Source organism: Nicotiana tabacum, chromosome 3 (genome assembly GCF_000715075.1).
Source record: "Nicotiana tabacum cultivar K326 chromosome 3, ASM71507v2, whole genome shotgun sequence".
NCBI lineage: Eukaryota > Viridiplantae > Streptophyta > Magnoliopsida > Solanales > Solanaceae > Nicotiana > Nicotiana tabacum.
Genome location: NC_134082.1, coordinates 71,858,185 through 71,884,630, shown reverse-complemented (window position 1 = coordinate 71,884,630; position 26,446 = coordinate 71,858,185). Strand labels below are relative to the sequence as shown.

The 26,446-nt window shown below is 34.9% G+C and overlaps 1 protein-coding gene across 3 annotated transcripts; it reads right to left on the bottom strand.

The window, feature by feature from the left end:
- Positions 1–1,527: 1,527 nt before the first annotated feature.
- LOC107774644 (MADS-box transcription factor 23-like) lies at positions 1,528–21,004 on the bottom strand. 3 transcript variants are annotated; one of them, XM_016594248.2, is made up of 9 exons: positions 20,930–21,004; positions 20,632–20,834; positions 11,120–11,198; positions 8,944–9,005; positions 8,761–8,860; positions 8,632–8,673; positions 8,414–8,497; positions 2,237–2,385; positions 1,528–1,723 (listed from the first exon to the last, which is right to left on the bottom strand). In XM_016594248.2, the coding sequence occupies exons 2-9, from the start codon at positions 20,811–20,813 to the stop codon at positions 1,720–1,722; spliced, it is 702 nt and encodes a 233-aa protein (XP_016449734.1). In that variant the 5' UTR covers positions 20,814–20,834; positions 20,930–21,004; the 3' UTR covers positions 1,528–1,719. The 3 variants fall into 3 exon arrangements, with proteins under 3 accessions (XP_016449734.1, XP_016449736.1, XP_016449735.1); XM_016594250.2 differs by having other exon boundaries at positions 8,456–8,497; XM_016594249.2 differs by having other exon boundaries at positions 8,944–8,996.
- Positions 21,005–26,446: the final 5,442 nt, after the last annotated feature.

Below are 26,446 nucleotides of genomic sequence, written 5' to 3'. Positions count from 1 at the left end.
GCTGAATTTCAGATTGAAACTCGACGACGAAGAAGAAGAAGAAGAAGAAGAAGAAGACATATTGCAGAAATTATAGATAAATTGTAGAAAATTGTAGAAAAATTGTAGACTGTTTTTTGCAGAAGATTTGAAGAAGTTTTAGTCATTTTTGATTTGTGAAAATAGAAAATAAAGCATCTACAATCAGAATACAAATAATCTATAATTTATCTACAAAATATCTACAAACTGGGTACATTGAATTTTAATATCCCAATTCTCATTCAATTGTAGCTCAATTGGTATTTTCGACATAATTGCATTTTTTGCAGAAGATTTTGTAGGAGTTTTAATCGTTTTGGATTTGTGAAAACAGAAAAAAATGCATCTACAATCAGAATACAAATAATCTACAATTTATCTACAAAATATCTACAAACTGGGTACATTGAATTTTAATATCCCAATTCTCATTCGATTGTAGCATAATTGGCATTTTCGACGTAATTGCGTTTTTTGCAGAAGATTTGTAGAAGTTTTATTTGTTTTTGATTTGTGAAAACAAAAAACAAAGCATCTTCAATCAGAATACAAATAATCTACAATTTATCTACAAAATATCTACAAACTGGATACATTGAATTTTTATATCACAATTCCCATCCAATTGTAGCATAATTGTAATTTTTGACATAATTACGTTTTTTCAGAAGATTTGTAGGAGTTTTAGCCGTTTTTTATTTGTAAAAACAGAAAATAAAGCATCTACAACCAGAATACAAATAATCTACAATTTATCTACAATTTCTGCAATATGTCTTCTTCTTCTTCTTCTTCTTCTTCTTCTTCTTCTTCTTCTTCTTCTTCTTCTTCGTCGACGACGAGTTTCAATCTTAAATTCAGTCAAAACCAAGTCTAATCTTCACCAAAACCCCTCAAAATTGAGATATAAACTCCAAACCATATTCCCGATTATTTTCAACAACACCCAATCCAAAAAAAATAATAATATTTGAAAACCCAAATTTGAATTCAAAACTTTCAAGCTTTTTAATGGCTATCAATGGTGGAAAATATCTGGAAGAATATTTACTTCCATAATTGTAGCGCACCTAAATAGGAATATCTGGAAGAATAGATTTGATCTGATTTACGCCAAATTAATGGGTTTTACCTTTCCGTTTCAAAACTTGAATTTAATGTAGAATCAATCAATCTCAAGATTCTTTCCTGATTTTTCGCGCGTTATTAAGGGAAGATTTTGCCCTATTAATTCCTAATAAACGAATGGTATAGAAATTGTAGGAAAAATGTGGACTAGGCGGGTAATTTAAATACTATGCACATATTTGGTAATAAAATTTCATATATGGTATAGGAAGGAAAAAATCCTAACTTATATTCAATGTTTTTGTGTCCAAGTTTCTGTTTGAGGTAACTATTCCCTTCATTCTGTAAGACATTCTCAGAAAAACAGTTTTTCCATATGATGAACTTGTACTCTGTTAGTATGAAGCATCAAATGCTCGAAATGTATTGCAGCTAGGATTTTACATATAATTCCATTTAGTATGAGTAACATATATAGTACATCATAATTATGATCTCGCTTCGTTACTACATGACAACAACACAATATTTAATCACTGAAACCCCAGTATAACTTTTGTTGGCCTTTTGTGTATGCTGATGAGTAGTTCTATCTTTTCAGTCATTTGCCTTTATTTTTGGCATTGACTTTTACCTGTAAAATATCAAAAACCATCTTATCTTAGATAAGCCAATTATCAGGAATGGTGTTGGCATTGAAGGAAGTTCTTTCTGATAGAATTTTTAAGCTATCAGACCATTTAAAAGATAACTACAGGCAACGTTCATAAAAAATAGGATTAATAACCTAGAAAATAAAATATCTTATCTGCTACAACAAGTTAAAATATATTGACAGTATAAAATTCTTTTGCACTGTCAATGTATATAAGTTAAATCCATTGTTGGCTACGAGTGAAACTACATGCTCTGTATCTCATATATTTTTACGTGTTCATAATGAATTAGAAACCAAGGGTAGGAAATAATTGATCAATATTATTGGAGTAAGGTTTTTTGTTTTGCTTTGCGGAAAAGCCTATATCTGTAAACAGACACAATTTTTGAGGAACTTTTAAGCAGAAACAACTATTGCTGCTAGAGTTTCACATCAATTTGTTTATTGAAGTTTGATTCGCAATTGCTAATAAAAGGAAAAAAGATTTACCTTTGGTTAGATACTACTCTTGCAAAATTGTGTGGCTCAGGTTGGCTTAACTGCAGATGGATGGGGGCATGCACTTCCCTACTAACTGTGAAGTAATATGGAGTAGTGCTGTTTCCATTCAATTCATTTGCATCCCTTGTACCAAAAGCCTGAGAAATTCTTTTTCACTCATTACTTTTTAATGGCAGAAAGAATAGGGAAAAAATTTACTCGCATCTAGTGTTTAAACCAGGTCCGGCTCTACTGTTATTACAAGGTTTGTGTCTTAGGCCCCCAAAATTGAGGGGCCCCATTTTATTTTATTTTTAGAAATAATAGGTTTATAGGTAATTTAAAATTATATATTTAGTAGTAGAATTTTTTTATATAAAAGGAAAAACAATGTTTTAGATATATAAATAAACTAATCTTTTCATATTTCAGAAACCCCTACATTTTTTATGTCTTTCTCTTTGATATTGTTATTCACTTTCTTTCTCTGATCCAAGATTTCATTACTCACTTTATTTCTTTAAGATTTCATTAGTTCAAGTGTTAACAATCTTTTATAATTTTAGGCCTCATAGTAAACTTTGGCTTTAGGCCACACATGTGCTTGAGCCGCCCCTGGTTTAATGTAGAATTTTTTGAAAGACCAAAATTAGGAGAATTTTCTGTGTATTTCATTGGTGTGAAACTTTGGTATTTATACCAGTATAGTAACATGTCCACTACCTATTGTCTATTGAATACAAACAAATTACAGCTATGTACTATGTATAACTTTATACAATATTTATATACAACTATGTTTTATTATATTTATATAGTAACATGCCCACTACCTAATGGTTTCCAGATGGGAGCAACTATGTTTTGTTTCCAATTTGACAGCTATTATGTTTCCAATCAGAATTTGGGTTTGGGTCTTCAATTGTTGGACCATTTTTCTGTTTCTGGACCCTATCCCCAAATCCATTTTGCCACTGTCCTCTTTATATCAAACTAGTCTTCATAGATGAGATTCCAACACCCCCCTCAAGTTGGAGGGGAGTGTAGCGACGCCCAACTTGCCAAGAATCGAATTATGGGATGGCCCGGAGAGCGGTTTGGTGAAGATATCGGCTAATTGAGGGGATGATGGAACAAATGACAGAGAAATCAAACCAGAGAGAAATTGTTGCCTCACAAAATGGCAATCAAGTTCAACGTGCTTTGTTCGCTCATGGAATACAGGGTTCCGAGCGATGTGAATTGTAGCTTGTGAATCAGAGTGAATAGAAACCGGAAGAGAAGGTGGTGTAGCTAGATCTGTCAAGAGTCGAGTTAGCCAAGTGACTTCAGCAACTACTCGCCTCATAGATCGATACTCTGCTTCGGCGGATGAGAGCAATACTGAAGCTTGCTTATTTGATTTCCATGAAATTGGAGATCCGCCGAGAGTGACAAAATACCCACTTATAGATCGTCGTGTATCAACATAAGATCCCCAATCTGCATCACAAAATGCAAGTAGTGTGAAGGAGGGATCAGTGGACATGAAAATACCCTGTCCAGGGTTGGTTCTGAGATATCTAACCACCCGTAGGGCAGCATTAAAATGAGGCACACGGGGCTGCTACATGAATTGACTGAGGTGTTGTACCAGATAAGAAAGGTCTGGTCTTGTGTGAGTGAGATAATTTAATTTGCCTAGGAGTCGGCGATAGACAGTTGGATCGGAAAGAAGGTCACCAGATTCACTACTAAGCTTGCATGAAGGGTCCAATGGAGATGTGGCAGATGGCAAACTACTACAATCAAATTCTTCAAGAACTTCCAAGGTGAATTTCCGTTGACTGATGATTAAACCTTGTGGCTCACGAAGAGTCTCCAGACCCAAAATATAGTGTAAGTCACCTAGGTCCTTGATCTGAAATTCCTGGTGAAGAAATTGTTTCAATTGATGAAGTTCTTCCTTGTTATTTCCTGTAAGTAGTATGTCATCTACGTAAACTGCGACAATTGAAATTGAATCTATTTATTTCTTGTAAAAGAGTGAGCAGTCATTAAGAGATGAATGAAACCCTTTGAAACTTAATGCGGCTGTTAGCCTGGCATACCATTGGCGCGAGGCTTGCTTCAAACCATAAAGTGATTTGCGAATTAAACACACATGGTTGGGATTAGGTGGAATTTTTCCTGCTGGAAACTTCATATATACCTCTTCATGTAATTCACCATGTAAGAATGCGTTGTTTACATCTAGCTGTGAGATGCCCCATCCTTTCTTTATAGCAATAGCTAGAAGGCATCGTATGGTAGTCATTTTTACCACTGGGGAAAATGTCTCGTTAAAGTCAATCCCTTCTCTTTGAATGTCACCTCGAATAACCAACCTAGCCTTCAACCTTTCTACACTTCCATCTGCATTATGTTTTACTTTATAAACCCACTTGCAAGGGAGAGCCTTTTTTCCATGTGGTAATTCCACAATTTCCCAAGTTTGGTTGGCTTCTAGTGCTTTAAACTTAGTGTCCATTGCTTGTTGCCAACCAGGATGCATATTAGCTTGGTAAAAACTAGTAGGTTCAACTATATTTGAAATAGAGTTGATAAGATGTTGATTGATAGTGGAAAGTCCAGCAAAGGAAAAAATGGTAGGATTAACAGGTTGATTGAAACATGAATCAGTTAAAGTAGTCAAGTAAACATTACTGCAAACATAATCATGTAAATAGGTTGGTCTAGTATGAGGTCTTTCTGATCTTCTCAAGACTAGTAGAGATGTACCTTGTTGTGAATGATCTAACTCTGATGTAGGATAAATTGGAGATTCTGATCTTTGGTTTGAAGTAGGACTAGAAGGAGAAATGGGAGTAGAAGAATGAACTGGATTAGGAGTATCACAAATAGGATGAGTGGAATTGAAAGGACAATGGATGACATCAGAATTACTGTCAACCAAATCAATAAGTGGAAAAAATCCAGGGAACATAGGAAGAGAACTTGATTGTAGAGAAAATGGGTAAATAGATTCATGGAATTGCACGTCTCTAGAAACAAAGATCTTCTTAGTATTAAAATCTAGCAGTTTGTATCCCTTCTTATCATAAAGGTACCCTATAAACACACAAACATTAGCCCTTGCTCCTAACTTGTCCCTGTTATGAGAAAGAGTTGAGGCATAACACAAACAGCCAAAGGATCTAAGGAAATCATAATTAGGAGTTTTACCAAACAAAATCTCATAAGGTGTTTTGTTCCTAATGGCTCTTGAAGGAAATCTATTGATCAAAAAAGTGGCAGTGAGTAAGCATTCTCCCCAATATGAAATAGGAAGTTTAGATTGGTGCAATAGAGCCCTAGATGTTTCTAAAAGGTGTCTATGCTTCCTCTCAACAACTCCATTTTGTTGAGGGGTAGCAGTGCATGAAGTTTGGTGTATGATCCCTCGAGAAACTAAATATTCAGAGGTTGTTAAACTTGTACCCAATTCTAGTGCATTGTCTGATCTGATAATTTTAACTTTGGTGGAAAATTGTCTTTCTACCATGGCCAAGAAGTCTTTTAATACTGAAAAAGCGTTACTTTTTGTGCTTAAAAGAAAAGTCCAAGTTCCCCTACTATAATCATCAATGATGGTAAGAAAATATCTATATCCATTATAGGTAGTTGTCCTATATGGCCCTCATGTATCAATATGAATTAGTTCAAAGATATGTTTGCTGATGATATTGCTTGAATGAAAGGGAATTCTTGTTTGTCTAGCTAAAGGACAGATATCGCATTGATAGTTAACATTGGATATAGAAGGGAAAATAGATGGCATATTAATGTTTTTCATTGCAGAAAATGGCATATGGCCTAATCTAAGATGCCATAGCCTTACATTGGAATTAACCTTTTCAGGAAAAGAAACTGAAGAAAGGGAAATAACATGACTAGATTGTCTTGCTTTAGGTAATGAAACTACATTGTTGTTAGATGACTTCTTAGGCCTATGGCTTGAAGAATCTAGCAGATAGATGTCCCATTTTGCTTCACCAAGACCCTGAGGGATCCTCATTGATAGGCCATGTATCATGCATGCAGTAGCGGAGAAGATTAGAAGACAATTGTATTGTTTGCAAATTTTTTGAACTGAAAGTAGATTGTATTTGAAAGAAGGCACATATTAGACATCTTTTAGAGTCAGATTACCGGGAATAGATACATCTCCAATGTGAGTCACTTTTATTCTATATGAATTAGGAAGATTTACCATTAAAGGTTTTGGAAGAGGTTTGATTGTGGAAAAAATTGTAGGGTCTGAATACATATGTTCAGAAGCTCCTGAATCCAATATCCAAAAGGTGATTTTGAAATTAGAAGATTTAGAAGTTGAACCATTAAAGGATATACCTGCACAGTTGGCAGCATTTGCACCAACATCTGAGCTTGAAGACACTGTCTGACTACCCTTCACCTATTGAAGAAGTTGAACTAGCTGAGAAACTTGACTTTGTGTGAGTTGTTGATTTCCATTGCTTCCATCAACAATGCTCTGCTCTCCTACTTCACTGTCAAAATATGCTGCATTGCTCTTAACAGGTGCTTGGAACTTCTTTGACCTTGTGAACTTGAAGTCTGCTGGAAATCCAATGATCCTGTAGCATTTATCCACTGAATGCCCAGGTTTTTTATAGTAAGAGCAGCTCAAATTGTTCTTCTTTCCCTTGAAATAAGAGTTTCCAAACTTCTGACTTGGATGATTTTGATTTGCAGCCATGAAGGATGAAGAATCTCCAGGGAATTGAGAGTTGACATAAACTTCCCTTTGTTTCTCATCTTGCATCAACAGGGAATATGCATGTCCCACAGTTGGAAGGGGTGACAACATCAAGATACTACTCTTCACTGAGGCATAGGTGTCATTCAACCCCATGAGAAACTTAATTAACCTCTCATCCTGGAGTGATTTGGACATTTTCATCTTTCCTCCACAACTACATTCACATGAGCAGTTGACATGTGTATTCAAGGTATCTAGCTCATCCCATAGCCTCTTAATCTTAGTGAAATACCCTGCTATGTTGCTTGACCCCTGAACCAAATCACTCAACTCTTTTTGTAAATGATACATTTTTGCACCATTTGATTGACCAAATCTATCTTCCAAATCATCCCACAGATGTTAGGCTGTTTTGGAATAGATAACACTTTCACCAATCTCTCTGGAAAGGGAGTTCAACAACCAAGATATGACCATGTCATTACACCTATTCCATAACTTGAAGTCAGGTGTTTCTGAGCTTGGTGCAAGGCAGGTTCCATCTATGAACCCCACCTTGTTTTTGGCAGAAAGAGCAATAAGAATGGACCTGCGCCACCCTCCATAGCTTCTACCATCAAAGTTTGTGTTTACCAAGTTCATTCCGGGTGAATCTGAGGGGTGAAGGAAGTAAGGATGACTTGAGTCCTTCATTCCACCTCCATTATTTGCAGAAGTGGTGACATTTGCTGAACTGACCTCAGTTGTTTCAGGAATAGAACCCATTGAAGACAGGAGAGTGAAGATAAAAATGAACAGAAAAAAAACTAAAGGATCGATGCTTTAGAGCTACTGCTCTGATACCATGTAGAATTTTTGAAAGATCAAAATTAGGAGAATTTTCTGTGTATTTCATTGGTGTGAAACTTTGGTATTTATACCAGTATAGTAACATGTCCACTACCTATTGTCTATTGAATACAAACAAATTATAGCTATGTACTATGTATAACTTTATACAATATTTATATACAACTATGTTTTATTATATTTATATAGTAACATGCTCACTACCTAATGGTTTTCAGATGGGAGCAACTATGTTTTGTTTCCAATTTGACAGCTATTATGTTTCCAATCAGAATTTGGGCTTGGGTCTTCAATTGTTGGACCATTTTTCTGTTTCTGGACCCTATCCCCAAATCCATTTTGCCACTGTCCTCTTTATATCAAACTGGTCTTCACATATGAGATTCCAACAAAACCAAGCAAATAAAAGCATTTGGATCATGCATATACGCTTTTATCACTTCACTCTGGCTAAGTAGTGCGTTTGTTTTCTCACTTCTAAGTGTGAATCTTATGGTTACATTGTTTGGTTTGGAGTAAACAGTGGATAAGTATTTCCAGAAAGAATAGTAAGGGAAAGTTTTGATGCGGCATGTTATGTTTAAGAGCCAAGTTACCTTTTTATATAAATCCACATTTTCTTGTTGAATGATGTTTACCTTCTGGACGAGTTCCAAATTTTCTTGATGCATTAGACTTCCCTGTGTGAGTTAGTAAACATAGGAACATAGTCAAGACATCAGATTAACAATATTTTTAGCAATTGATGGAAGAACAATTCTTTTTATCTCTTCATGTGATGAAACTTGAAAATTGCTACTACTATTTTGTATACCTTCCAAGATAGCTCTTGAATCTCATCATGTAATATTTGCTCCTGCACAAATCAAAGGACATTAGTGAGTTTTTCAGTTCCAGCAAAGCAATCCAAGATGCATATTATCGAGTCATGTTGATTGCTGACCTTTTTCATACGGATGCCTCTTATGCTCGTTTCTAGTCGATTCTCCAGATGTTGTAGGTCCTTAATAGTCAACCCATAGAGCTGTTCCCCCATGACTTGCCTGGTTTATTAGTTGCTAGTTGATTAGCATTATGCTTGAATAAGACTACTATATATCCTCAAGTATCAAGAGTAATACACTACCTATGATTTTGTTGCAGTTCCTGTAATTGTTGTCGCAACATTGCTGCCTCTTTCTGCCAAAGCTAGCAAGAATACTCAGGGATTGTGAATGTACAAGTTTCAGTATCAAAAGTATAGACGTTAAGTTCGTGTAAAAATATTTATATAATCTCGCCACTTAAAAGGCACTTGCAGGTCTATATAATACGCATTTATTAAGTAGTAGTAACCAAGAATAAATGATAGGTAACGCAGTTTAATATACTGTGTGTAAATTAGACCCTAACTAGACATACTGTGAGATTTTTGTATAATTCATTGGCATAGCATTAAACTTCTTACTTCTGTCCAGGTAGTCTGTCTATTTCATCCCACTAGTTATGCAGCCAAATTATTGACAAAGAAATCAACTCCCATCCTTCTGTCAATCTTCCAATTTCAGTGCCCATTTTTACAGCAAATATTATCTAGAAATCAATCTGAGATTCTGGTACTATCCCTTATCTAAGAGCAAGTCGGTCTAGCTTCTTACTCATTCACATTTCCCGCACAGTTCCTCCAGATTTTGAATGTATCAAGAACCTTTGTCTTCGATTATCTAGGAAACTACTTAACAGAGTAGATTACTTTTACTTTATTTTAAGTTTTAATTCATAGACTATTCGCACAATATCTTGAACGATGGGTAAGAAGAGAAAGTTATCACATAATAGTTGCCCAACTAGATTCTAAAACTAGTAATTCCTTTCTTGAATATATATAAGAGCTTCTGAAATCAAAGATACATGCTGATATTATGTACACTTTCCTCTTCCATCTTTCTGGTTACAGAAACCACACAGAGAAAGGATGTTTTCTTCTTGAAAATTGAAGACTTTTTTTTTCCTGCTACCTCTCAGGAGTCTCAATTTCAATTACCTTGCTGAGCTGGAGACGTTGTATAGATCTTTATTTCGAACTATGTCTGTATTACGATGTCACCAAATGAGTTAATCACACATTGGATGTGCAGACTAGTAAGCAGAGGCAATTCAAGAATTTATAGTCAGTGAATTCTGAATGATCCGTTTTATCTATACATATACACAAGCAACTCTTTTTTGTTTGCATATGTACTTGTGGATCGATTAGAAAGTAATATGGTGAGTTAAACTCATTGGACTGCTCTAGATCCGCCGCTGCTACTAAGTTGCGTTCTTTTTTCTTTTCTTTTTTTCAATACTACTTGATTAGTATAGTGGGTTAAGTAAACCGCGGGATGCCTCTGCTTCTCTTTCTCTTCAGTATATATTTTCAAGATAGATTGACGATGAACTTATAAAATATGTTACAAGGGGATGCATCACGACTCACATCACATCCCAGCCATACTGTTCGACCAAGACAAACGAACTATTTTTTTATGGAATCATGCGAAACAACATTTGATCATGAAAAGAGATCTTTTGCAGCTAGCTATATGTGTGCTGGGTTTCAGAATGCAGCTATCTTTCAATATTTGACTTAATTATGGGGATTACATTTCCTTGGGTAGCGCCTCGCTGTTCTTTAAAGAAAAGGCTCATATCTAATAGCCTATATCTTTCACTAATTTCCAATTACATTTGGACATCCAATCATGTGCCCCCAGGATTTACACTTCATCTGACATCCAATAACCTAAACCATTCACTACATTAGGTTTATATACTGGTTCATCTAGCAAAGATTTGTACTTGAACACACAGTGGCAGAAAGTATTCTTCAGATGTCTGCTTCTTCCTCTGACATAATTCCATTAAAAAATAGTTCGTTCCTCTTGATTGTACAGGACTTGGATTACCCGAGTAGCTAGTGTTTGCAAATCAAGAAAATCTCTGTTAGAACTGTTGCCTAATAGTCGTACGTTCTCTCAATTAATTGAGGTTTTCTTCACATTCCTTGTGTGGATCTAATAGGACTATATAGTACTAGTCAAAGGGATATGATGGTGATATTCTAGTTTAGATGTTCAAGTGTTGTTTTTCTCAGAGAGCCCTAATTCAAGTAAATCAATTCTCTTGAATGAATTTCGAATATGATCAATGATTTTTTCCCACTATAACAATAAAGTCAGCCAACTATCTCAAAAACATGACAAGATGCAAATTTCTAGCACGTATATACCGAAATGTTCAAGCACATGCAGAAAGAAGTAGTAGGGTGATGAAAATATTACCTTCAGTTCTGAAACTGGATTGTGCAATTGGTTACGCTCGTCTTTCGTTTTATTGTATCTTTCAACAATTGATTTCATACTGTTATTTGAAAAGGGGAAAATAACCGGTCAATTAATTGTATTGTTTCTATATGTATACTGACGATAAATATATGAAAGGAAACGACAAAGTGAAGCAGATAGAGTAACTATTCCAAATATATTAACGACATTATTGATCTTTCTTTCCTTCCCAAGCAACTAATTAATAATGTTAATTTCAATCCTGTATGAAGTAACGATAAAGTTGTCTCCGCGTGATCTATAGGTCACTAGTTCGAACCGTGGAATCAAAAGGCATGGAAGTGCACGAGAGACCTAAAAAAAAAAAAAAAAAAAAGAACTTTGCTCGTTCACCTCCACTACTAGAAATCCGGTAAATACCGACCAAAATTTTCCAACCAACGTTAGTCGGTCAAAAAAAGCGACCAAAGTTAGACGGAAACTGGGAGAAAAATATTTTACATTTATTTTAAAAAAATACCGACCAACGTTGGTTGGTAATTTGGTCAACAAGTTGACCGTGTTGGTCAAACTTGCTTAGTCAAAGAAATCTTCACATTACCGACCAACTTTGGTCGGTAATGTGGACCCAATTTTTAAAATTTTAGTAGTTATATTATTATTTAAAATGTTTTATAAAATTTAAAGAAATTTTATTTAAAATTACCAACCAAAGTTGGTCGGTTAATGCAGGGGAAGCAATTATCGACCAACGTTGGTCGGTATATTTTAATTTCTGAAAAATAACTGACCAAAGTCGGTCGGTTATTAGAATATTGGTCAAAATTATGAATCACTTTTATATTCACTATCTAAATAATATAAATGTAATCCGTTAACACTTTTGTAATACAAATAATAAATACACTAACATATACTATAACATGCTATATATATATATATATATATATATATATATATATATATATATATATATAGTTGAAGTAGTACAACGAAGCGTGTTATATATATATATAGGTCAAATATTTTATTTTTAATATTCAACGATGCATCCAAGTAAGTTATAAGTCGATGAATTAATTTACAAATAGATATATTTGATGATAAATTATATATACTAATTAGATAGATATATTTGATGATATATTTGCTGCAAATTTTCATCATAAAGCTTGCAAGCGATTGTCGGATGCTTTCTCCGATGCTAGAAGGAAGAACAAGAAGCCTGACTGGTTACTTCAAAATTTATGGGATGATTTGCAAAGGCAATGGCTTACCGCAAAGTTCTTAGAGAAGAGCGAAAAGGGAAATAAAGCTCGTGCATATGAGAAGGGAGGCTCCTTGCACACTGGAGGTGCGATCAGCCTAGGGACAATAAAAAGAAGATTAGTACGTAATTGCTTAAATTGTTTCAATTTTCAAAGTATATCTATTCTGTTTATTAACTAAATTAATTTGTTTTCAGGAAAAGAAGTTGGGGCATCCAATGAACCATGATGAGCTATTCAAGGAGACACATATTGTAAAGAAGAAGAAAGAGGCGGGTCAAGAAAAGTGGATCGAGGACCGGGCCTCGATTGTATATGTAAGCTTTCGCTTTTCTTTAAGTATTTTAATTTACTTTTAATATAAATTTTGAAATACTAATTCATTTTAAATTTTCGTATAGGGTCGCTACCAAACTAACGTGGAGGAGTTCATCCGCACTCAGCCAGCTGGTGAATCGGCGAGCCAACCCAACCTTCGGATGAGGATAATGAAAGAATGTGGATGGAGTCTGCTGGCGGTCCAAAATGGGGGAAGGTATACGAGCTTCCTACTAAAACGTTCTATCGCTATAAGTGTGGAATGCAAGGAATATGGACTTCCTCGCAAGGCAAGCAACTTAATGGGGAGAGCCTCTCCGCTATGTGGGAGACTGTGACAAAGCTCACATCCGAGCTAGAAGCGGCCAAGGAAAGAGAAAGGGTTAGAGATGCTCAATTCCTTGGCATGCAAGCTCAGATCAGAACTCTCCTATCTACTGGAGCTTTTCCGTTGCCCCGGTCTCGTGAGTCATCGCCAGAGGCTCGACCTGCACGTGACCGTTCCTCCCGTCCTCCCTGTGATCTTTCCTCTCGTCCTCCCCGTGATCATTCCTCCCGCCCTCCTCGTGGTCGTTCTTCCCATCCTCCACAAGACCCTTCTCGACACCGTCTTTTAGATGAAAGTTCATCATACGGTGATGATGATGTTGTACAAAATACTCCTTGACTTTTATATACTTTGAACTAGACAAATAGAACCCGTTTTGAACTAGTTGTAATAAGTTTTAACTTGGTTTTGGATTTTTATGTTCAACTGAACTTTAATTTATTAGTTCTAATGTATTTATTGATTGTTGTTGTATTGTTGTTGTTATTGTTGTTGTTGTTGTTGTGTTGTTGTTGTTGTTTTATGTTTGCTATTAGATGTATTGATATTCTGGAAGGTGGTGTAGCTTCCAAAACAGGCATTATATGCCAAATTTAAAACCTAGAAAACCGACCAAAGTTGGTCAGTTTCTAATTAAAAAAAATACTTTTCTGCAAATTACCGACCAAAGTTGGTCAATAATCAATAAAAAAAAATTATAATTACCAACCAAAGTTGGTCGATTAATGAACAAGGAATTCCCAGAATTCAACATTACCGACCAACTTTGGTCGGTATTGTTAAATTTTAATTTTAAAAAAAATATATATTTTCATTTACCGACCAACTTTGGTCAGTAATTTTTAAATTTAATAATTAATAAAAAACATAATTTAAATATATCGACCAACTTTGATCGGTAAAATTAAATTATTAAAATATGTTTCCGACCCAAGTTGGTCGGTAAATGTTTTAAATTCTTCAGATGGTCGTTTTAAAATACCGACCAACCTTGGTCAATTGCCGATCAAAGTTGGTTGGTATATTAAAACGACCATCAAAATAGCGACCGAGCTTGTTTGGATGGGTTTTGGTCGGTAATTAGTCATAACCGACCAACGTTGGTTGGTATTTACCGAATTTTTAGTAGTGCTCTCGCGTACGCACGAGATAGTGAACGCGCTAACTTAAAAAGGTTGTTTCAAAGTGGGCTTGTACTATTTCACTCAATGCTAACTCTATCACATATAAATAGTAAAACGTGACTTTTGTGGAGAGAACGTGACTTTTGGGAGAGAGGAACACACACCACACTTGGAGGAGGCTTCTAACTAATTTTTCTTCTCTTCTATTCTCTTAATTTCATAGTTTATTAGTCCTAGAGTTGTGGGGTACTACATGAATGTTGTAGTTTGAAGCTTAGATCGTTCTTATTATTTTATCATATTGGTTTATTTATTCAATTTGCGCTTAATTATTTGATTCCTTGATCACCAATTAAATACTATCTACGAATCTGGGATGAACTTTGGAGAGAGAATTCTAGATTGCATAAAAAATTGAGTAGAACAAGATCTTGAACTCGAGTATCAGAACGAATTTGCGGTTAGGATAGGAATATACCTAATCGCCTTGCTTGGTTATTATACGGGAATTATAAATGCGTTCTTGTTAATCCTAATTTCATAGGAATATAGTCATTATGTTAGCTTGAATAGACGAGTTGTACTTCAGGAGAAGGCTACGAGTAATATTAACCCTGTCAATCAATAAACTAGATAAATTAATTAGACAATTTAGGTAGAAAACTCAACGGGATTGTTAGCTAACCCATAAATCTAGAATATTTTCTCCCATTGAATTCGTGTCTAAGTTCGCCAATTTGTTTCCTTTATTCTTAGTTTACTACTCTAGATTATCTTTAGTTAAATATTCATACTTTAGAATTCGCTTGAATATATTAATTGTTTGGATTTAATTTAGTTGATAGTTAATCACAAGTCTTTGTCATTCTCAGAGCTCTTATTATAAATCTAATAATGTATGAGTTTGATATGGGCAATAAAGTGGAGAATATGGAAAGCGTGGCTCATATTATGGAAATGATGAGGCAAGCAGCCGAGCAACAGGACATGATGATAACGCAAGTAGCCGTGCAACAAGATGAAAATCCTAAGGCTATACAAAGGATTGGTGCAGAAATAATGAGAATGAAGGTCGAGGCGGAAGAATTGGCTAAAGAGAGCGAGTTCCCACAAGAAGATAATTTTAAAGAAATAGATATAGTGAACCAATCTTGGCTAGAGGAACAAGCTCAATTGATAAATCTTATGAGTTCTCTGTGATGGTCTTTGAAATATGATAGAACAACTGATAGAAGGAAGAAAATGAGCTCAGGCTAGAAATAGACCAATTTGGCTCAAATATTCATGACCTGCAGGCTCAATTGAATAAAAAGATTGAGGCGTCTGATGCCCTACAACTAATTGTTGTGGATACATGCCAGCTTATGGAGCGAAAAAGAGGAATTCCAACTATTCGACCAAATTATTAATGTTTCCAAGGTTGACGAAGTGCGCAAAAGTGAGGATGTCAAAAGTGAAGCAATTTTAGATTTGGAGCGCATTGGACCTCATTCTAACTATTTTTCAACAATGTTCTTGGTTAGTGACACGAGAATTGATCCATTTGAGCATATTGAGGAGTCAATGGAAGAGGTACAAATGGCATATATTCTGAAATTAGTGATGCCAAAGAGACAAAATGACATCCCTCACTTAAGGGCCAAGAAGTGCAAGATGCGATACCTATTGCTTGGTTCCTTTATTTTAACACCACCGCCCAGGAATGTGACAGAAAAATTGATGCAAAATTAGGGACGCAATTCATATCCTCAAGGTGGAGGAAAAAGTGGTGAAAGTAATGGCGTCGTACCGCGATGTTAAGTCAAGCGCTTGTTGGGAGGTAACCCAATCCTATTATCTCTTTTTGTTTTGATTATTTTTTTAATTTATTATTGTATTTTTTTTTATGTTTTGTAGGAGTATGAGCATGGATTCAATGCCATTAGGCATGTGCAATGGTTGGAACAAAGTGGGGGGTTGCCCGCACAAAGGATACCACTCGGGAGAAATCTGAGTATCCCGTGAGCTGCTAATTCTTCGGTCGTTGGCCTACCACGGAGTCTCTTTTACTCTCTTTTATTTATACTGTGAATTGAGGATATTTCACAATTTTAAGTGTGGGGTGAGGAGATTATCTGTGTGATTTTTTGTGCTATCTTAGCTTATTAGTAGTACTTGTTCTGAGTGCAGTAGTTTTTGTTAAAAAAATAAAAAAAGTAGAAAAATTGGACTTCTCCCGATGATGGATCTCATTCAACAGGTATCTTGAGTGATTTAAGTCGGAAAAAAAAAAGACAAAAAGATTTTCTTTTGTTAGGTAGTGTAATAATTCCCCCTTGTATTTTCTTTGTGCCACGGTTCTTTTTCAAAAGGTTTTATTTGAATCGGGTGTAGTTAGTTGTATTTTTTTAGGACTACGTAGGAGCTAGTATGATGTGATTGAAACCATATCTCTTGACTTTGTTATGCCTTGATAATAGTGAGTACTTTGGTTGTGACTCTTAGGCTCAGTTTTTGACTCTTGTATAAGTATCTTTAATTGTATGATCTTAACTTTGATTAACTTCTTTGACTAAAGTGCCTTGATGAGTCCAATCCTGAGTGAGTTATGTGCCATATGTTTGTGAGGATTGTTTGTGTCATTCTGTGCATTGCATTTGATGTCTAAAACTTACTCGTGTGTTTGCAAAGCGAAATAGTAGTTTTGTTCAGTGTTGGAAGTGATATAGGCGTTTCTTTGTTAAACTAGTTATATATTTTACCCGCCTAATTGTTATGTATCGTAGTTAACCCTTTGAGCCTATAATCATGTTTCTTTGGCAACCACATTACAAATCTTACCCATTTGTTTGAATTAACTATCTATTTGAACCTTTTCACCTCTCATGAGCACTTGAATTGTAATTAACTTTGTAAAAGTTAAAGTGTGGGGTGGTTGGTTTGGCTTTTGAGTGGAACTAATAAAATAAGGATAAAGGTGCACTGTTTGGATAAAGTAAGAGTCACTTGAATATATATATAGTTGTATTGTTGTAAAAAATATTCCTTGATAGTGGTACTTTTGATGTAATTGTGCTTAAAGAACTATGGAGTTAATATACATTGATGTGAAGGTGGAGTTAGGGTTTAACATAAGTGTGGGGTTCTAATTGTTAAAGTGTATGTATTAAAGTGCTTAGGGAGGTGTAGTCACTCTTATATCCAAATAGATCATACTCATCCCACAACCTGCATTACAACCAATTAAAGTCCTATTTGATCCTAGACTGAATAAGCTCGATTAGTAGAGTAATACACTACGGGCAAGCCTATGGTTCATCTTTTGTGGCATATGAATGTTGTTTCTGAGAGTGAGTGAATTCTTTCTATATTGAGTTCCTAATTATTCTTGAATTTTATATGTATGGAACTACTCTCTTTTCTTGTGTGAGGGCACTTGATTCATGAAGGAAAGGTAATGGAATTGACCTCTATGTTAAAGTAAGTGAACGTGTTGTGAAAAATGCGTGGTGCTTGTGAGTCAAATCTTGAGGTGAGGATATTACACTATTGTGCCTAGTCTATTTTAAATATTCTTGGTATGATGAGTTATGAGAGTTGTTTAAAAAGGTCGTGTTGTTGTAAAATGTAGAAAGTTGTTTGAGGACGAGCAAGAGTTTAAGTGTGGGGCGTTGATAAACGGCCAAAAAGGCATATTTTTTAGTGTACTTTCATCTCATAATTTGTGTGGTTACGGTATATTACATGAGTTTTGTAAAGAATTATGTTCATTACATACATTCTTATGTGTAGGAGCAAGTTAAACGAAATGTGAGCAAAAGAAGTTGATTCGGGACCAAAAGACAAAAGAAGGACTTTGCTCGTTCACTCTCACGTGCACACGAGAGAGTGAAAGTGCACGAGAGACCTAAAAGGAAAAGAAAAAGAGAAGCACTTCGCTCGTTCACTCTCGCGTGCGCACGAGAGAGTGAACGAGCTAACCTAAAAAGGCTAGTTGTTCTGAAGTGGGCTTGTATTATTTCACCCTATGCAAACATATAAATAGTCCTTAAACTTGAAACGTGACTTTTGTGGAGAGAACGTGACTTTTGGGAGGAAGGAACACATACCACACTTGGAGGAGGCTTCTAATTAGTTTTTCTTCTCTTCTCTTCTCTTAATTTCATAATTAGTTCTAGAGTTGTGGGGTACTGCTATATGAACGTTGTAGTTTGAAGCTTAAGATGTTCTTATTATTTTATCATATTGGTTTATTTATTCAATCTTTCGCTTAATTATTTGATTGTTTGATCACCAATTAAATACTATCTACGAATCTAGGATTGAACTCGGGAGAGGAAATTCTAGATTGCATATAAGATTGAGTAGAGCAAGATCTTGAACTCGAGTATCGGCAACAAATTTGTGATTATGATAGGAATATACCTAATCGCCTTGCGTTGTTATTATACGGGAATTATAAATGCATTCTTGTTAATCCTAATTCCATAGGAATATAGGCGTTAGGCTAGCTTGAATAGGCAAGTTGTACTTCGAGAGAAGGCTACGAGCAATATTAACCCCGTCAACCAATAAACTAGATAAATTAATTAGACAAATCTAGGTAGAAAACTCAACGGGATTATTAGCTAACCCATAGCTCTAGAATATTTTCTCCTATTGAATTCGTGTCTAAGTTCGCCAATTTGTTTCCTTTGTTTCTTAGTTTACTACTCTAGATTATCTTTAGTTAAATATTCATACTTTAGAATTCGCTTGAATAGATTAATTGTTTGGGTTTAAATTGGTTGATAGTTAATCACAAGTCCATGTGGGTACGATATCGGAACTTACAATCCTATATTACTTGTCGACCACGTATACTTGCGTGTGTGTTAGGGAGCAACAATTACTAGCTAGTAGCTACACTTATCCATCCATGCTTTCTTGTTAATACATTCTAAAAAGAATGAAACATTACTATATTTGCAATCATTTAACTTTAAACTTTTCCGTTTATCCAATGTACCCTTAATGAGAAGTTTTTATAGCCACATAAATTGAGAGTCCCACAAAAGCTTTTGCCCTTTAAGCTTTTAAAACCATAAGTTTCAGAAGTCTTCATTTTTACTAAAATCTATATCGAGTCAAACTACGTCACATGAATAAAAACGTGAGTATGAGAAAGGAATTAAGTTATAAACACTATGTACGTAATTTAATACATTGCGTAGTTTAGTTACCATTTTTATATAGCTTACAACTACGGCAATACTTATCATATACCTGGCTAATACTTAATTATATGTCACTTGATTGTGTGAGTATTTTTTAGACTATCAGTGTATAGCTCCTAAACTCTCAGAAGTTAAAGATGAAGTTGATAATATTTTAACGTGCAAGGCACCTTAAAGGGGAATCATTTGATCAGTAGATTTAAATTTTAGAGCTTCCGTTATGGTGCAACGCTAAACAATGCACTATGTATGCTATATAGTGATGTTTCTTAGGTTTAATAATATATAGAATATGGTCTCATGTAGAACTTTAGGTTTTAGGTATGGAATTATCAATGTTCATTCTGATATAATGTTAGAAAAGTGGATAGAAAATGGAAGTAGCTACTAATGCTTGTATTAGGGTAGGCTATCTACGTTACACCATTTGGTTACACCATTTGGGATGCGGCCCTTCCTCGAACTCTGTGTGAATGCGGGATGATTTGTGCACCGGACAGTCCTCCCTTACTTATCATGGACAAACCATAATCATGCTATGATCTATCTCATGACCCAAATCTAAGCAGCTTCGTGTTATCTCTGCCTGTCCTAAGGAAAAATTACTAAATCTGAACAACTTTCTGCATTTATTTCGTTGTTTATGACGAATTAGGAACCCGTATAACCGAGAAGGGAACATTAACAGAAGTAATATCCTTGAAGAACTGAATGAGAAAAATAAAAAAAGACCATTCAGTGAATAATTATACAGTTTAATATGTATTCTTGTTATAAATACATATATAATCTATGTTGTTCGAATTTTTCAAAAGTCCCTTCAAATATGTATAAACACATATATAATCTACAAGGACCAACATATAGTTTGTATATAATAGATGTATCACTTAAAATTTTGTTTTTTTTGTATTATAATTAAGCTAGCTCAAATTAAGCTGCCATATTGTTAGTGAATATTAGCTCATGATCTCATCAAATTATTAGTGAATATTAGCTCATGATCTCATCAAATAAGCAAAGAGAGACCCTCAAGCTACTTAGTATATAAGAACAAAAGAGATGTATTTTTTTTTTATAAGCAGAAAATAGAGAACAGGTTAGGAATATTCAATTGCAAGTTGAATGGTATTGGACAAGAAGGCAAAAAGCAATTATTCAAATACTCGATTTACCTAGTGCTTACCACATTATACAGCAGAGGATTCGAACAAAAAGAACATCATAATATAAACAACAAAATGAGATACTATATATGAAAATGAAAAATAATTACCTTGTGTTAGAAAATTCATAGAGCTTTCCAGTACTTGAGAAAATGATCAATCCAACTTGTGCATCACAGAGGATAGCTAACTCCTTAGCTTTCTTCAACAATCCATTCCTTCTCTTAGAGAAAGTCACTTGCCTACTTGATGAGTTATCAATTCTTCTGATCACAATCTTTCCCCTTCCCATCTTAGCTTGCTAGGGTTATCTCTACAAAAAAGATTAAGTAAAGAAAAAACGAATGGATTAGAAGAATAGTAGGTCTTTTAGGTTAAAAGTGAAGTATGAAGGAAAGGAAAGCTCACTTGGGTTTGTTTGAGCTTTTTGGAAATTAAACAAAGTTTTTTTTGGTGAAGTTTGGCCAAGGGTTTGCCTCACATCAAAGTCAGGAAAGGAGCTACTTTTATAAGCCAATGAGAAGTCTGAGGCCCCATCATAAGCACTATTGACATAAAAAAAATATATTTTGTACAACTTGGTCATTTAAATATACTGCTCCCTCTCCTCAAAATTGATCATTTCGGCAGACTAAATTTATCCTAAAATATTTGAAATTCAAGACAAACAAAAAAGAATTACTACTTCTTCTTTTTTTCTTTTCAAACTTTCACTACTAGAAATCCGGAAATTAGCGACAAAAATTTAGCCACCAAAATTGGACGGTCCAAAAAAGCGACCAAAGTTGGTCGATAAAGGAGAGAAAAATATTTTATAATTATTTTAAATAAATTACCGACCAAAGTTGGTCGGTAAAGTGGTCAAGAAGTTGACCGAGCTGGTCAGACTTGTTTAGTCAAAGATAATTTCACATTACCAACCAACTTTGGTCGGTAATGTGGGACCTAGTTAAAAAATTTTAATAGTTATATTATTACTTAAAATATTTTATAAAATATAAAGAAATCTTATTTAAAATTACCGACCAAAATTGGTCGATTAATACTGGGGGAAACATTTACCGACCAATTTTAGTCGCTATACTTTAATTTCTGGAAAATAACCGACCAATGTTGGTCGGTTATTAGGTCAACATTGGTCAAAATTTAAAATCACTGTTATATTTACTATCTAAATAATATAAATGTAATCTGTTAACACTTTTGTAGTAAAAGGGATGAATACACTAACATATACTATAACATGATATATGTGTAGTTAAAATAGCATAACAAAGCGTGTATATATATATATATATAGGTCAGACGTTTTGTTTTTAATATTCAACGATGCATATAAGTAAGTTATAAGTCGATGAATCAATTTCCAAACAGATATATTTGATGATAAATTATATATACTAATTAGGATCTTCACAAGTCTATCAATCCCTAAAAGAACTCGGCCCTTATATATATATATAGGTCAGACATTTTATTTTTAATATTCAACGATGCATCTAAGTAAGTTATAAGTCGATGAATCAATTTCCAAACAGATATATTTGATGATAAATTAGGATCTTCACAAGTCCATGTAGGTAAATGATCCAAATAATGGTGTAAATTAATTTTTGATAGATATATCTTGGGGACCTGGGTTTTAGGTCATAACAATGTCTAAGTACGTAGTAAATGGTTATAAGTTCCATACAGAGAATTTCTCTAAAATATAAATAGCAACAACAGCGGGGTGTGGGTTCAAGGAGGTGATGGCAACCAAGTTGGAGATATTGATTATTATGGTATGCTCAAAGAAATAATAGAACTAGAATATACAGGTTGGCCATATAAGAAATTGATACTCTTTAGATGCAAGTGGTTTGACCCAAATCCAACAAGAGGTACAAGAGTACACAACCAATACAACATAATTGAGGTTAATCATACGAGGGAGTATGATCGCTATGATCCTTTCATAATTGCACATAATGTTAGGCAAGTGTATTATGCTCCTTATCCATTGTGGCGGAATAAGTCTGATTGGTGGGTTGTATTAAAAACTAAGCATGTAGGTAGGGTGGAAGTCGAGAATGTGTTAGATGTTGCATATCAAAATGATATCTCCAGTGTTCACCAAATAGTGGACAATCAGCTAGAAAATGATTTGGAACATCCTGAACACATATTGGAAGAAGTTGATATAAATTAAGTAAGAATTATAGAAAATGAGGACGAAGAATCACGTGATAAAGCTCAAACAAGTGAGCACGAAGAATTTTCGGACGAGAAACAATACGTCGATGAGCTTTAAAAAGTTGGTTTTTAAAATAATTCTCATTTTATAGCTAGTTTCTTATATGTTTCAATCTAAATATGTATTATATTATGCATATGGCAGGCAAGGGTCAAGGTAACAATGACCCTACTGGTTCTCGGGGTCGAGAAAAGGCTAGGAAGGAAAAGAGGGGGGGTAGAAAATGATACTCCATCTGCTCCACCCTCTTCAATATGCCTATGCCTATGCCTATGTCTTATCCTCCACCCCACGGCTATACTGAGTTGCCACAGCATCACGAGCCCTACACCTTCGTACAGACACCAGGTCTTTCATCATAAGGCTATAGGACTATACGCCCGACATACAATCCAGCTGCCTCACAACCACATGGATTGCAGCCATCTACATCTCATGGATCGCATCCATCCATGTCACATCCATCAGTATCACAACCACTTAGGGTCCATCCAGCTATATCGCAGTCATAGGGATCGCAACCATCTTCATCATCGACTCCATCTATTTCAGGCCTTCGCCTGCGAGGTAGTAACTCTGACCCCCCTACACCGTCCATACATACCTCTGATATACATGCTTCAGACAATGATGCTGATGATGAAGAGGAGGAGCATTATGATCAATATGGCAGGATCATCGTAGTCCTTGAGGGTGATAGGTAAGAATTATTTGTTATTTTTGCGTTTATTGTTTTGTAAAGTTTTTACTAAAATATTAATGTGTTTTTATTGTTAAATTGCAGGTTCATCCCGAGTAATAAGACTACGAGGATAATCACCAAAGCCATCAGAAAGCTTTATGATAGCCCTTATGCGACTTGGACTGATTTCCCATTCTCGCTAAAGGAGTAAATTTTCAATCAATTTAAGGTATAAATGTTCTTTTAAGCAGTTTAATAATTTATATTTATGATATTTTCATATAATATTAAATTTTTGAAATACATAGAAATACAGAGCAAGTGTGTATGGAACACCGCTATAGTGCGGAAGTGGCTGCAAATTTCCATCATAAAGCTCGCAAGCGATTGTCGCATACTTTCTCCGAAGCTAGAAAGAAGAACAAGAAGCCTGACTGGTTACTTAAAAATTTATGGGATGATTTGCAAAGGCAATGGCTTACCGCAAAGTTCTTAGAGAAGAGCGAAAAAGGAAAGAAAGCTCGTGCATCTGAGAAGGGAGGCTCCTTGCACATTGGAGGTGCGATCAGCCTAGGGACAATAAAAAGAAAGTTAGTATGTAATTGCTTAAATTATTTTAATTTTCAAACTATATCTATTCTGTTTATTAACTAAATTAATTTGTTTTCAAGAAAAGAAGTCGGGGCGTCCAATGAACCATGATGAGCTATTCAAGCAGACGCATATTGTAAACAAGAAGAAAGAGACGGATCAAGAAAGGTGGGTCGAGGACCGGGCCTCGACTGTATTTGTAAGCTTTCACTTTTTTTAAGTATTTTAATTTACTTTTATATAAATTTTGAAATACTAATTCAATTTAAATTTTCGTATAGGGTCGCTACCAAACTAACGTGGAGGAATTCATCCGAACTCAGCCAGCTGTTGAATCGGGTAAGCCAACCCAACCTTCGGACGAGGATGCTAAAAGAATATGGATGAAGTCTGCTGGAGGTCCAAAATGGGAGAAGGTATACGGGCTTCCTACTAAGAAATTTCATCACTATAAGTGTGGAATGAAAGGAATAGGGACTTCCTAGCAAGGCTATCAACTTGATAGGGAGAGCCTCTCCGCTATGCGGAGACTGCGACAAAACTCACATCTGAACTAGAAGCGGCCAAGGAAAGAGGAAGGGATAGAGATGTTTAGTTCCTTGGTATGCAAGCTCAGATCAGAACTCTCCTATCTACTGGAGCTTTTCTGTTGCCTGGTCTCGTGAGTCATCGCCAGAGGCTCGACATGAACGTGAGCGTTCCTTCCGTCATCCCCGTGATTGTTCCTCCCGTCCTCCCCGTGATCGTTCCTCCCGTCCTCCCCGTTGTCGTTCTTTCCGTCCTCCACAAGACCCTTCTCGACACCGCCTTTTAGATGAAATTTCATCAGACGGTGATGATGATGTTGTAATAAACACTCCTTGACTTTTATATACTTTGAACTAGACAAATAGAACCGGTTTTGAACTAGTTGTAATAAGTTTGAACTTGGTTTTGCATTTTTTAGTTCTATTAAACTTTAATTTGTTAGTTTTAATGTATTTATTGAATTGTGTTGTTGTTGTTTAGGGATTTAGGTATGCTGGCAGGTGGTGTAGCTGCCAAAACAGGCATTTTCTGCCAAAATTAAAACCCAGAAAACCGACCAAAGTTGGTCGGTTCCTAATTAAACAAAAATCTGTTGATTAGCGACCAACCTTGGTCGCTTAATTTTTTTTTAAAAAAAAAATTATCAACCAAAGTTGGTCGGTTATTGAACAAGGATTACCCAGATTTCAACTTTACCAACCAACTTTGGTCGGCATGGTTAAATTTTAATTTTTTATAAAAAAATATATATTTTACTTTACCGACCAACTTTTGTCGCTAATTTTTAAATTTTAATAATTAATAACATAACGTAATTTAAATATACCGACCAACTTTGGTTGGTAAAATTAAATTATTAAAATATTATTACCGACCAAAGTTGGTCGGTATGTGCTTTAAATTGCATAGTTGGTCTTTTTACCTTTGCGACCAACGTTGGTCGGTAATTAGCGACCAACCTTGGTCGGTATACTAAAACGACCACCAAAATAGCGACCAAACGTGTTTGGACGAGTTTTGGTCAGTAATTTGCCTAAATCGACCAACGTTGGTCGCTTTTTTGGGTGTCTAATTACCGAATTTCTAGTAGTGTTTAATAGTGAAGCCTTAATTAAGTTAGTTGCTTAAGAGAGAAATAAATGATGGACGTGAATAACGGTTAGTTTTAGGATAAGATATCAAAAGAGAATATTCTAGTGGATATTTTTTGTACATATATTATTAGGGTTTTTTGGTATATGTTCCCTATAAATAGAAAGAGGCACAAGAATAGGGGGCATAACATATTCATTTGTAAGAAAACACATTGACTTTCTATACAGAATATGGCTTTATTGCAAACATACAACAAATACCTTTTTTCTAAGATTCTTACCTAACTTTTCCATTTGATCCAAGAACAGCCTGAACATTAGAAGGTTCATCAATTATTCATCATTGTCAGAAGGAATATCCATAGATCTCACTCCTTTTCGGGTGACTTACACGTTATTATTTACTTAAATGTCATTCATTGCTATTTATTGTTATTTAATAATATCCCCTCTTTTTGGTTCATTGAATATTATTAGTGTTATCAACATTTATTGCCATTAGGATAATATACATATTATCTAACTACAAAATCAGCTAACATATCTTTCGGACATTAATATTAGTTAAGATTGATTTTATTTTATTAAATCTAATTGGTTGAATGCAGATCTAAATTTTGGGAAATAATACGCTAAACGTTAAACTATTAGACTGTCATACATAAAACTAAAATTCACTTTCTTACACTTTACTTTTTTTTTTTTGCTTTTAATTAAACTTTTGCTAGGACTACATTTTTTTAAGTTTGGAGGAGTGGGAACCCCATTTGATGGCGCCGTCGCCATATAAATCA

Bases quoted from the DNA above. Each gene is read 5' to 3' on its own strand.
- LOC107774644 (XM_016594248.2), bottom strand. From the start codon at position 20,813: ATGGGAAGGGGAAAGATTGTGATCAGAAGAATTGATAACTCATCAAGT. The intron at 11,199-20,631 runs GTAATTATTTTT...TTCAAATAACAG, and splicing joins TATGAATTTTCTAACACAAG to TATGAAATCAATTGTTGAAA. The intron at 8,861-8,943 runs GTAGTGTATTAC...CTAATAAACCAG, and splicing joins GAACTGCAACAAAATCATAG to GCAAGTCATGGGGGAACAGC.